A 12,402-nucleotide genomic window follows, 5' to 3' on the forward strand; every position below is an offset into this window, starting at 1 on the left:
GGTTTCTTGGTTCGTGCTTCCGTAAGAATCGTCTTGTTTTCTTTCTTGTTTAAATTTCTTGTTCGTTTTATTTTTCACTTTTTTAGAACAAATTTTGATCACTACTGCGTATTATTCCTGTCTCATGCTTCCCCTCTTCTCTTCCTCTTCCTCTTCTTCTTCCTTTTCTTCTTCCTTTTTCTTCCTCTTCTTCCTTTTTCTCCTATTCAATATGGCACGATACATTAAGCGTCCACTTCCCCCCTTCAGCCTTACCCCTTCCCATCCCCTCCCATCCCTTACCCACCCCTTCCTCCCTTCCTCCCCTTTACCTCGTCTCCTTCACCCACCCTCACCCACCTTCACTCACCCCTTCCTCCCCTCCACCTCCTCTCTCACCCACCCTCACCCCCTTTCTCCCCTTTCCTCCCTTCCCTCACCCACCTTCTCTCCCTCCCATCCCATTCCTCACCCACCTCTTCCTCCCCTCCACTTCCTCTCTCTCACCCACCCTCACCCCCTTTCTCCCCTTCCCTCCCTTCCCTCACCCACCTCCCCCTCCCCTCCCTCACCAACCTACATCCGTTTCTTCCCTCCACCACCTCTCCCTTACCCCCTTTCTCCCCCTTCCTCTCCCCACCATCGCCTACCCACCCTTACCTCCTTGCTCCCCTTCCCCTTTTTTCCCTCATCCCCTTTATCCCTCCCCATCACCCCCTTTCTTCCTCACCTACCTAAAGGAACAGTATCTCCCCCTCGCCTTCCTCCCCACACTCCTCCCAAGTTTCCCCGCCTCGCCCTCACCTTCCTCCCCCTGGCTTCCGGCGCCCCGCTCACCTGTAATTACCTACGCTACCTGAACACGCGTCTTTTAATTAGGAAAAAACGGAGGAGAGGCGAGACTGCAGGTAAAAGGTATGGAGGGCTACAGGGCTTTCTTTCTGCTTCTATCTCCTCCTTTTCTTCTCCTCCCTACTCCTACTCCTCCCTCCTACTCCTACTCCTACTCTTTCTCCTCCTCCTCCTCCTCCTCCTCCTATTCCTACTTTACTGTTACTCCCACCTCTACTCCTTCTTCTCCTCCTTCTTCACCTCTTTTTCTTCCTCTTCTTCCTCCTCTCTAGTGTTTATTGTGATGCTGGTCTTTCTTCTTCGTTATCTTCTTCGTCTTTGTCTTCTTCTTCTTCATCATCATCATCATCTTCCTCTTCTTCTTTCTAGTTTCGAGGTATTGTTTTTTATATCATCTTCCTCGGCGCATAACACGGCATGACTCAGCGCAAAAAAAAAAAGAGGAAGGGAAGGGAAGGGAAGGGAAGGGAGGGGTAGGAAAGGAGGGGAAGGGTTATGGGAGAAGGAGTGATGGAAAGGCGTCAGGTAAGATTACAGGGACGTGAAAGGTGACGGAAGGTGTATACAAAGAGGAAGAGGAGGAAGAGGAGGAAGGGGAGGGGCGTAGATGATCATTGCTTGTGTGGGAGTGGGGGCGGGGGGGTAAGGGTCGAAGAGGAAGTAAGTTTGATTGCAGACGGGAAGAGTGGATGACAGGAAGATTGGGTGACGGGGTGAGGGATGGACGGGAAGGGTGACGGACGAGGAGAGTTAAGTTATTAGAGGCTAAGGACAGGGAAAATGAGGCGACGGGAAGGGTGAGGAGACGGGAGGAGTTAGGAGAGACGGAAAGCGTGTGATAATGAGCGGAAGGAGTTAACTTATCGAAGGGAGACGATGGAAAAGGTGAGAAAAGAAGAGTAAAGAAGCGAAAGAGATGGAAGAGAGACGGGAAGAACAGGAAGAAACGATAAAGAGATGAAGTAGACGGAAGGAGTTTGATAATGAACGGGAAGAGTAAATTTATCGAAGGGAGACGACGGGAAAGGTGAAAAATGAGCAATGAATAAACTGAAGAAAGATAAAAGAGACTGAGAAAGTTATGCTATTTAAAGGAAGCGACGAATAAAGGAGAGAGAGAAAAAACGGGAAAAAACGAAGAAGGTATAAGAAAGAGACGAGAAGCCTTAAGTTATTGAAGGGAAATGACAGAAAAGGGTGAGAAAAGAACAGTGAAGAAACGGAAGTGAGTAAAAGATTGAGAAAGTTATGCTATTTAAAGGAAGCGACGAATAAGGGAGAGAGAAAAAAACGGGAAAAAACGAAAAAGATATAAAAGTGAGACAGAAAGACTTAATATATTGGAGAAGAGACAGAAAGAGGGAAAAAAAGAACAGGGAGAAATTAAAAAAAGAGATAAAGGAGACGGATAGAGTGTGATAAGGAACGGAAAGAGTTAATGTATCGAAGGGAGACGACGGAAAAAGGTGAAGGAGAGAATAGTAAAGAAGCGAAAAAGAGAAATAGAAGACGATAAGAACAGGGAAGAAACGGAAAAGAGATGAAGAAGACGGAGAAAGTGTGATAATAAACAGGAGCTAATTTATCGAAGGAAAACTGCGGAAAAAGGTGAATGAAAGAATAGTAAAGTAGCGAAAAAGAGAAACAGAAGACGATAAGAACAGGGAAGAAACGGAAAAGAGATAAAGTAGACGGAGAGAGTGTGATAATGAACAGAACTAGTTAATTTATAAATGGAAAACGAAGGGGAAAGGTAAGAAAAGAATAATAAGGAAACGAAAAAGAGAAATAGAAGACAGGAAGGATAGGGAAGAAACGGAAAAAAAAGATGAAGTAGACGGAGAGAGATATGATAATGAACGGAACTGTTTAATTTATAGAAGGGAAAGTGACGGAAAAAGGTGAAGGAAAGAATAGTAAAGTAGCGAAAGAATGTTATAGAAGACGGGAAGAAACGAAAAAGAGATGAAGGAGACGGAGAGTGTGATAATGAACGGAACTAGTTAATTAATAGAAGGAAAACGACGGAAAAAGGGGAGAAAAAAAACAGTAAAAAAATTAATACGAGATGAAAGAAACGGAAACGAATAATAATGAGGGGAAAGAAATTAACTGATCAGGGAATTTAAGAAAGACGGAAAAAAAGTGAAAAGAGAACAGTAAAGAAATGAAAAAGAGATGAAAGAAACGGGAAGACTTAAGTAACTGAAGTGAACGAAAGGAAAAAGATACGAAAAGAAAGGTGCAGAAACAAACAAAAAAAAAAGAGATAAGAGACGGAGAGAGCGTGATAATGAACGGAAAGAGTTAATTTATCGAAGGGAAACGACGGAAAAAAGGTGATAAGAGAACAGTGAAGACACGAGAAAAGAGATAAAAGAGACGGGAAGCGTTTAATAATGAACGGGAAGACTTTATGTACTGGAGGAAATGAACAAAATAGGTGAGGAAAGAATTATATGAGACGAAAAGAGAGAGAGAGAAGACGAGAAAAAAAGTGAGGAAACGAAAAAAAAAAGAATAGATTAGAACCGAAGAGGAAGAGGATAGTAAGGAACGGGAAAAGATAAGTTCAAGGAGATAAAAGACGAGAAGAGAAGAAATAAAAGTGAAGACAGAAAAGGAAAGAGCAAGGAACAGGAAAACAATAAATATAAGTGTAAAAGACTGATAAATGAGGAAGCGAAAAAAGGGAAAGGACAGACGAAAGGAGTTAAAAGCGACAGGAAGAATGTTACCTGCCGCATACCTGTACACACACACACACACACACGCACACACACACGCACACACACACACACACACACATAGTACCACGTTCATGACAGACATCGAACAAAAGAAAACAATCGACAGACAATAAGAAAGACAAACTATATAGATGAAAACAAAACAAAGAAACACGAGAAGAAAAAAAAAAGCACGAACTCATAAACTATTGCACACACACACACACACACACACACACACACACACACACACACACACACACACGTAACACACACACACTGGCGCCCGCCCAGCCTGTTTCCCTGGCCGGAGCTAATTAAGATCATCCATTTCAGATTCCCCACGGCTGTACGTCTGGATGATTAGGGAAAATGAGAAGGAGTGAGGAGGAGGAGGAGGAGGAGGAGGAGGAACGACGAGGGGTAGGTCTAAGGGAAGCAGGAAAGACAAAGAAATTAAAAAAAAAAAGGAAGATGAAGAATTTAAGGAGGAGGAGAAAAACGAGTGAGAAGAAGGAGAGGAGAAGTAGAAGATACGAAGGCTAGGTCTGAGGAAGAAAGACTAAAAGAGAAGAACCAAAAGAAAGCAGGAAGATGAAGGAGGAGGAGGAAGACGAATAAGTAGGAAGAGGAGGGGAGGAGGAGGAGAAGAAAGAGGTAGAGGAAGTCTAAGGGAGGAAGAAAGACTAAAGAGGAGAACCAAAAGAAAGCAGGAAGATGAAGGAGGAGGAGGAGAAGGACGAATAAGTAGGAAGAGGAGGAGGAGAAGAAGGAAAAAGAGGAAGAAAAAAAGATGAAGGAGAAGGAAAAGGAACATGGAGGAGAAAGGCGAAAAAGAAGAAAAGAAGAGGGAGGAAAACGAAGGCAACTGGAGATGAAAGAGGAGGATGACGAGAAGAAGAGGAAGAAGGGAAGATGAAGAGGAATGTGGTGTGTGCGAGATGACTATGATGATGCAGATTTGGTGGTGATGCTGGCGGTGGTGGTGGTGGTGATGATGATGGTGGTGGTGGTGGTGATGGTGATGGTGGTGGTGGTGATGATGATGGTGATGGTGATGCTGGCGGTGGTGGTGGTGGTGATGATGATGGTGGTGGTGATGCTGGCGGTGGTGGTGGTGATGGTGGTGGTGGTGCGTGGGTGTTACAGTTTATGGTGTTGATCGATGGTGCGTTAGTTGTTCTTTGTGTTGGAAATGAAGTGTATTGATTCATATTATACCTGGCAACTCTAACCCCCCCTCCCCCTCCCCCCCCCCCTCACCCCCTCTACACCTGCTAATTTATTAATGTCACCTCATCTCATAACGTTGCTTACCTGTCCTCTCTCTGCATGCATTAATTCCTGCGTGTGTTTATTTTTAATCTTCGCTGTCTGTCTGTTGTTGTTGTTGTTGTTGTTTTTATGGTTTTGTTTTTATTTTCCTTTCGATACTCGCCACATTCTTCATTCATGTTTTTTTTCTTCTTTTTCTATCTTTTTTCTTTATTTATGTTACTTTTTTTTCACTTGTATCAATGTTTGTTTTGTTTGTATGTTTGTTTGTTTGTCTGTTTTTTTTTTTCGATGTTTTCTCCTGATATTCGTCACATACTTCATTTATCTGCTTTTTATCTCTTTCTTTCTTTACTTTCTTTACTTTTTACTAGTTTTACTGTTTCTATTGTTTGTCTGTTTATTATCCCTTTTCTTTCATACTTCTCTCTCCTCTATTCTCTGTTTTTCTCCTTTCATTCTCCCGTGCCTGTTTTTCTTCTCTTTTTCTTTCTTTCTTTACTAATGTTACTTTTTTTAATCGTATCAATATTTCTTTTGTTTGTAATTTTTTTAGTTCTTTTTTTCCTTACTTCTCTCTCCTCCATTCTCAGTTTTTCTCTTCTTATTCTTTTGTGCCGTCTCGTTTTTTGCTTTATTTCTCACTCAAGTTTTCGTGTTTTTCCTTCCTTTCTCTCTCTCTTCGTCTAGTCTCTCCTTCCCTTCTTTCTTCCCATCCTCTCGTCTTCTTCCACTTCTCTCTTGTTCCGCTTCCCCTCTTCCTCTCCTTAACAACTTCTTCCTTCTTCCAATCGTGTTCCTCCTCCTCCTCTTATACAATTCTTTCCTCCTTCCTTCCAAAGTTTCCTCCTTCCCTTCTTTACCCTATCTCTCCTCCCTCTTCCCTCCGGACTCTTATTTTTCCCTCCCTTTTTACCTCACATACCAGCCTCTTCCCTTTCCTCCCTCCCTTCTCTCTCTTTCTTCCTCCCTTTCCCTTTCCTAACGCCATTTCGACTCTTTACTCTTCTTCCCTTCCTCCCTTTCCTCCCCTCCCCTCATAACTCCTCCCCATGTGTCTTCCTCTTCCCTTTCCTTTCCTTTACCTTCCGCTCTCCCTACCTTCCATATCATGCCTCTGTTCTTCTCTCCCTTCCCTTATACTATACTCCCTGTCTCCCTCCTAATCCCTTTATCCATCTCGCCCTCCCCTTCCACCCTTCCTCTCTTTCGCTCTCTCCCTTCCCTTCCCTTACCTCTTGTGTATTTTCGTCATCTCTCTTTTTCCATACTTCTTTTTTGTGTCTCATCCTCTATAGTCATTCTGCTCCTGTTTCTTTCATTATCTCCCTCTTTCTTCCCTCTTCCTCCTCTTCCTCTTCATTATTCTCTCCATCCTTTTTAACTTTCTTTTCGTTCCTTCCTCTTCACTCCTCCACTTCTATACGATCGTTCTTCTTTCATTTAAATCTCTCTCCCTCTTCCTTATTCGTCTCCCTCTCTTTCATACTCCTTTTCCTCTCCCTTCCTCTGTCCCTCTTATCTTCCCTCCACCCCTTTTCCTCTCTCCTCTCATCTCTCCCTTCCTCTCGCTTCCCTCCTGCCTTCCACACTCCTTCCAAACCCCCTTCTCTTCCTTTCTCTCCCTTCCACCCCTTTTATCTCCCCTCTCCTCCCCTCTCATCTTCTCTCCCTTCCTCTCGCTTCCCTCCTGCCCTCCACCTTTCCTAGTCCCTCACCCCTTCCCTTCTCCTCTCCCTCCTCTCCCATCCCTCCCCCCCCTCCCGGCCTCACAAGCGTGGCAACACCCTCCCTGCGGCGTATCCCTCGGGAGCCTCGGTCTGGCAACACTACCGGAAAGTTACATTGGCGCCCTGCCAGCAACACCCCTCCTGCAGGGCCGCCAACGCCCCTGCCCGCCCCTGCACGCTGAAGGGGGCTGAGGGGCTGGCTCTGGCATGCCGCGCCCCCTTCCTCCCGTTCCTTCCCTTCCTTCCCTTTCCCGGCATTCTTGTTCCCTTCTCTATCCCGCCGCCGCCTCCCTTTTCGTTGGCTCGTGTTTTCATTTTATTTTGTTTTGTTTTGCTCGTCCTGGCAACACTGAAGTCCGATAGTGTCTTGGTAAGTCTGGGAACACTAGTTGGAATCCCGTAGTTAGTCTTGCGCTGTGCTTCTCCTTTCTCATCCGGTTTTCTCATCCTTTTCCTTTTTACTTTGTTTTTGTTTCTACTGTTCTTCCTACCCCTGTTTTGTTTTTCTGTTTGTTCTGGCAATACTTGAAATATTTGGAATCTTTTAGTTATTCTTGCGCTACGTTTCTTGTTTCTCGTCCTCCTTTTCTCTTCTTTTCCAATTTTTTTGTTTTTTTTTTGTTTTCGTTGTGACTCCTCCACTTCCTACTTTTTTTCTGCTCGTTCTGGTAAAACTGAAGTACGATAGTGTCTTGGAATCACATCGTTATCTTTGTTATGCTTTTTTTGCGTTTCTTGTTTCTCGTCCTCCTTTTCTCTTCTTTTCCAATTTTTTTTTTTTTTTTGTTTTTGTTTTCGTTTTGACTCCTCTTCTTCCTACTTTTTTTCTGCTCGTTCTGGTAAAACTGAAGTACGATAGTGTCTTGGAATCACATCGTTATCTTTGTTATGCTTTTCTTGCGTTTCTTGTTTCTCATCCTCCTTTCTGTTCCTTTTCCTTTTTGTTTTGTTTTTGTTTCTACTCCTTTTTTTTCTACTCTTGTTTTTTTTATGTTCGTTCTGGCAATACTGAAGTTCGATTGTGTCTTCATAAATCTGAGAACGGTGCTTGAAATTACATAGTTATCTTTGGTCTACGGTTATTCTTTAGTCTCTTTCCTTTCCTTTCTTTTCTTGCCTCTTCTTCCTATTCTCCTTTTTCTTCCTCTTTTTGTTTTTCTTTTTCCTACTGCTCTTCTTCCTTCCTACTCATCCTTTCTCTTCATCCTCTCTCTTCCTGCTCCTCTTCCTATACTCTTCTTTCTCTTTCTCCTCTTTGCTCCTCTTCCTTATTCTCCTTCCTTCACCCGATTTTCTTTGACTTGTTTCAGTTTTGGATATTTTTGCTTTCCTTGTTTCTTTTTTAGCTGTCTCTGTCTGTGGCGTTTTCTTTACCTTTTATCATCTTGTCTTTGTATTTGATCACCGTCGGAGCTTCAAAGTTTCACCCTAAAAACGAAAAAAATGTTACTATTCCGCTGATTAACATTATCAGTACCATTTCTTTTACGCATGTGAGTTTAAATTTCTCTCAATATCAACTTACCGTCCATTAAACCTGTACCTCATCACATTTTCATAAGTACTCGCTCTTGGATGTAATGGATTTTTACAGAGCTCGGAAAAAAAAGTTATAAATGCATGTGTGAGTATAGAAGGAAGGAGAGTAATGATGGAGGGGGGAAAGAAGATGAGTCGAGGTGTAGATGAAGAGGGTGGAGATGAACGTAAGTGTATATGAGTCTCCGTGGAGATGAGGGGTATGAAGATGAGCTTAAATGGAGGTGAGTGAGTTGGCGTGGAGATGTGGGGCGTGGAGATGAGTTTGAGCTTCCTGTGTGGCGTAAAGAGAAGATGAGGGAGATGAGTGTCGGTGGGATGCGAACCGTGTCACTCACCCTCGTTAGTGCACGCAGTGACGGTGTGTGTGTGTGTGTGTGTGTGTGTGTGTGTGTGTGTGTGTGTGTGTGTGTGTGTGTGTGTGTGTGTGTGTGTGTGTGTGTGTGTGTGTGTGTGTGTGTGTGTGTGTGTGTGTGTGTGTGTGTTCTATCAATATTGTAATTACTTTATTATTATTATTATTATTATTATTATTATTATTATTATTATTATTATTATTATTATCATCATTATTATTATTATTACTATCCTCGTTATCATCAAGATCATTATGTTTACTCCCCTACAAGCGTTTTTTTCTGGCCATAAATATCAGAGGGTCATCTCTTTCCATCGTGAAGGTTCGCTCACTTCACAATACATTTATAGATTCTGTTTCTAATTCGTTCGTCTCCACCCTCCCTGAGCCATTCATTGGGCCGCTACCTGTGCGCCGCTCTCTAGATTAATTGTGTGCGCCGTGAGTCAGGCAGGTTACTGGGACCACCGATTTCTCTTTAACAATGGAAACGTGCAAGATAAATCAATGAAACCTCTTTGGAATCAGTAAATTTAAGTTTCTCTATTATTTAGAGGTACTTTATTTCTCACATGGTATCTGGAAGGTTTTTTTTTGTTGTTGTGTGTTACTGGTGTGTTAGAGGAGTGTGTCATGAGCGGTGTGTGCATTGTTTGGGCCTCGCGTCCTGCGGCAGGTGAGTCGCTTGTATGTCGAGGCATGTGTCATGATCCCCGCATTAATGTGTCACCGGACCCCCTGGCCTCCGGGGTCTCCGCCGCCGCCCCGTGGCCCTGACCGCCGCCAAAGTTTGTTCATCAAGGGGCTGACCCGTCGCGCCGCGCCGCCCTGGCCGGGAGGCGTGGGAGCCGGGCGTCGGTGTCATCACACACGGGTGACGCGTCGTCGGGTTGTCATCATCCTGGAGGTGCCCGCCGCCCCGCGCAGCGCTGTTTGTTTTGATGGTGACGCTGTTGTGGCGGCTGCGGCGGCGTGGTGGTGGTGGCGGTGGTGGTGGTAGTGATGCTGCCCCGCCTCCTGCCCCCTCCTCCACCCGCCGCCTCCTCTGCTCTGCTCCTCCGCCCCGCGCCTCGCCTCCCGCCGTCGGCCGCCGTCCAGCCCCGCGACATGCCTGCCGTGGCGGGGCGCCTCGGAGCCTCGCTGCTCGGGAAGGCTTTGTGAAGGACGGCGCTTAAATATTTCCATGGCCGGGCTAATTAATGGTTGTTATAGTGGGGTGAGAGGTAACATACAGTGAACATCGGTGGCTGACATCTGAGATGGGCGAGATAAGAGCGGGTGATCTTGGCGCTGCGCGGCGGGCCAATCAGCGGCGGCTCTCACTGATCTATGGTACGGTGGGCGGCCCGTGGCGAGGCCCCGCCCCGAGCCGTGGCCTCCGCCGCCCTCACTCCCCTCCACAGTGTGCCTCTCACTGCCCGCCAGGAAGGAGCTTTGTGCTGCGCTGCGCTGCGCCGTGACATTCGGTATCTGTGTGAACGACGGCCTGACACTGTCGCCGAGAACTGTGGTCCACGCACCGAGCGGCGCGGCCGTGCAGAGACCAGGCAAGATGATAGTGTGTTGTAACAGCTGCCAGAAGCCTATCACGGGCAAGTTCCTGGTGACGGTGCTGGAGAGGACGTGGCACGCCGAGTGTGTACGCTGCACCGACTGTGGCTGTGCCCTCACCGACAAGTGCTTCAGCCGCGAGGGGAAACTCTTCTGCAAGAACGACTTTTTCAGGTGAGTGTGAGGCGGAGGCGCCGGACGGCGCGGCGAGGCGAGAAGCAAAAAGGAGCCGCCGCCGCGGCTCCTGCTGGCGGCGGCGGCAACACCTCGGCCACCGTGATGGGCTCAGGTCACGAAGGCCGCGCCACCGTGGGGCTGTGACGGCAGTGACGGGGCGGGGCACCTAACACCTGTTGTACTGATGTTATTGCCCTGATAAACACACACACACACACACACACACACACACACACACCTGACCGCCGCTGCCCCGCGCCACCCGCCGCCCTGCCCAGCCCCGTCGCCGCCGTCGCCCTCACGTGTGCCACACAACACGAGCGGCAGAAATAGTATAAATACAGTCATTCCGGCTGCGTGAGCCGTGCCACGGCACGCGCGTGGCGGCGGCACCTCAGGAGCCACCACACAGTGTCTTGGGAGCAGCGGAGGCGCGGCCGGCGAGGACTTCAATGCCCCGCCGCGGCCCGCACGCTGCGGGAGCGACAGCCCTTGTAATGACACGTTGCGACGCCCCGCATGACCCCGGCGGACGCGTGCCTGCGCCGCGCCCTCCAGCCACACGTCAAGTGGTCGTGTTCCTTCTGCTCTTAGGGTCGCGGGTGGCGCAGCGGCCTCCCCACGCCCCCTCGAGCCCCACGTGACACTTCGCCGCCCTCACCCACCCAAACACGGGGCGAGGACGGAAAAATTAACATAAAACCGCAAAACATCGAACGAACACAAATTCCGCACGTAAGGCGCGTAACGACGGACGGCGCGGCTCCTGCCAAGTGCCGTGTCCCTTGCCGCCGTGGCCCGCCGCGCCGCCTTGGTTCTGAACAACTTTGAGGGAAAGGAAACGAGTCATTAGCCGCCGGACGCCAGGCTGAGGGACGAGGGCCGAGGATGAACACGCAGAAGCAGGTGGCGGAGGTGTGGGCGGCGGGACGAGGTACCTCAGGACAGAGATATCATTGTTTCCAAGCGCAGTAACAAATGTTTATGCTAATGTTCGGTTCCCTCTCGCCCTCCTGCCCTCTCGTCCGCCCGTCACTCCCTCCCTCCTTCCTGCGGCCATCCTCACCTCACCTCACCTCACTTCTCTCTTTCCTCCGGCGTCTGCAGTCCAAGATTTAGTTAGCTTAGTGTTTATTTATGGCAGTCCTGTGTATTCATGTGTGTGTGTGTGTGTGTGTGTGTGTGTGTGTTATGTGTGTTTCCACCCCTAAGATATGTTGGGGATTGTTTTCGTGTTATGTTAAATATTTACGGTCATGTGCGTGCGCGCGTGTGTGGTGTGTGTGTGTGTGTGTGTGTGTGTGTGTGTGTGTGTGTGTGCGCGCGCGAGCATGTTAGCGAATTCTCAGATACAGTTTATGACGATAAAAAGAAAGCGCGTGTATGTTTATGTATGTATGTCTGTAGAAAGATAGGTGTGTATATGTGTGTGCGTGTGTGTATAGGTAGGTAGGTAAGTAGATGGGTGCGTGTAGGCGTGTGCGTGCGTGTGTGAATATAAATATCATCTTTCGTGACGGATGTGGCGGCTGGGGAGGATAATGGGGCGGTGTGAAGAAGCCGCCACCGCCGCCGCCGCCGCCATCCCTTGCCCTCCCGCCACCCGCCGCTGCCGGAGTCATAATTTACAACCCGCGAGTTTAAGGCTTCCCGCTTGAGCCCAGTCCTCCTCCCGCTTTTCCTCCTCCTCCTCCTCCCCTCCTCCTCCTCCTCTGTCCTCCCTCATAACCAGAGAATTAACACGTACACACCCACCTACACGAACCTGCTCAGCGTCATGGAATTCATACACAGGTACACACGCTCACGCACACACATGATCCCTTTTAACTCAATAACGCCCACACGCACACACATACACATGTCTGCTAAGTGAGCGGAATTAATACGTACATACACTTACACGGGCGGCCGTATCCGTGTTCTCTCTGCGTGGTAGTGTGTGTGTGTGTGTGTGTGTGTGTGTGTGACGCTCACGTGTATGTATTTAATTTGTTGAGGAAATGGAGAATAGTTGGAATACCTGGCGGGGGATTGGGAATGCACAGGCAGGAGAGGCGCAGGTGGCGAAGAAGGAGGAGGTGAAGGAGGGAAGGCGGAGGAAAACGTGAGAGAACAGCCTAACAGGGACAGCTTATTCGGGGGAGAAAGGTGTGAGGTCATGTTAGTGTGTGTGTGTGTGTGTGTGTGTGTGTGAGTTACTCTTCACTAC

The 12,402-nt window shown here is 47.7% G+C and overlaps 1 protein-coding gene across 1 annotated transcript in view; it reads left to right on the top strand.

The window, feature by feature from the left end:
• The first annotated feature begins 8,785 nt into the window (after positions 1–8,785).
• Positions 8,786–12,402, top strand: part of LOC126980427 (LIM/homeobox protein Lhx1-like) — a 67,031-nt gene continuing 63,414 nt past the window's right edge. The window contains exon 1 of the mRNA XM_050830340.1: positions 8,786–10,187. Within this exon, the coding sequence (XP_050686297.1) occupies positions 10,015–10,187 (173 nt within the window). The 5' untranslated portion in view covers positions 8,786–10,014. The remainder of the gene's footprint in view (positions 10,188–12,402) is intronic.

This window comes from Eriocheir sinensis, chromosome 44 (assembly GCF_024679095.1).
Source record: "Eriocheir sinensis breed Jianghai 21 chromosome 44, ASM2467909v1, whole genome shotgun sequence".
In the NCBI taxonomy this organism is placed as follows: Eukaryota; Metazoa; Arthropoda; class Malacostraca; order Decapoda; family Varunidae; genus Eriocheir; species Eriocheir sinensis.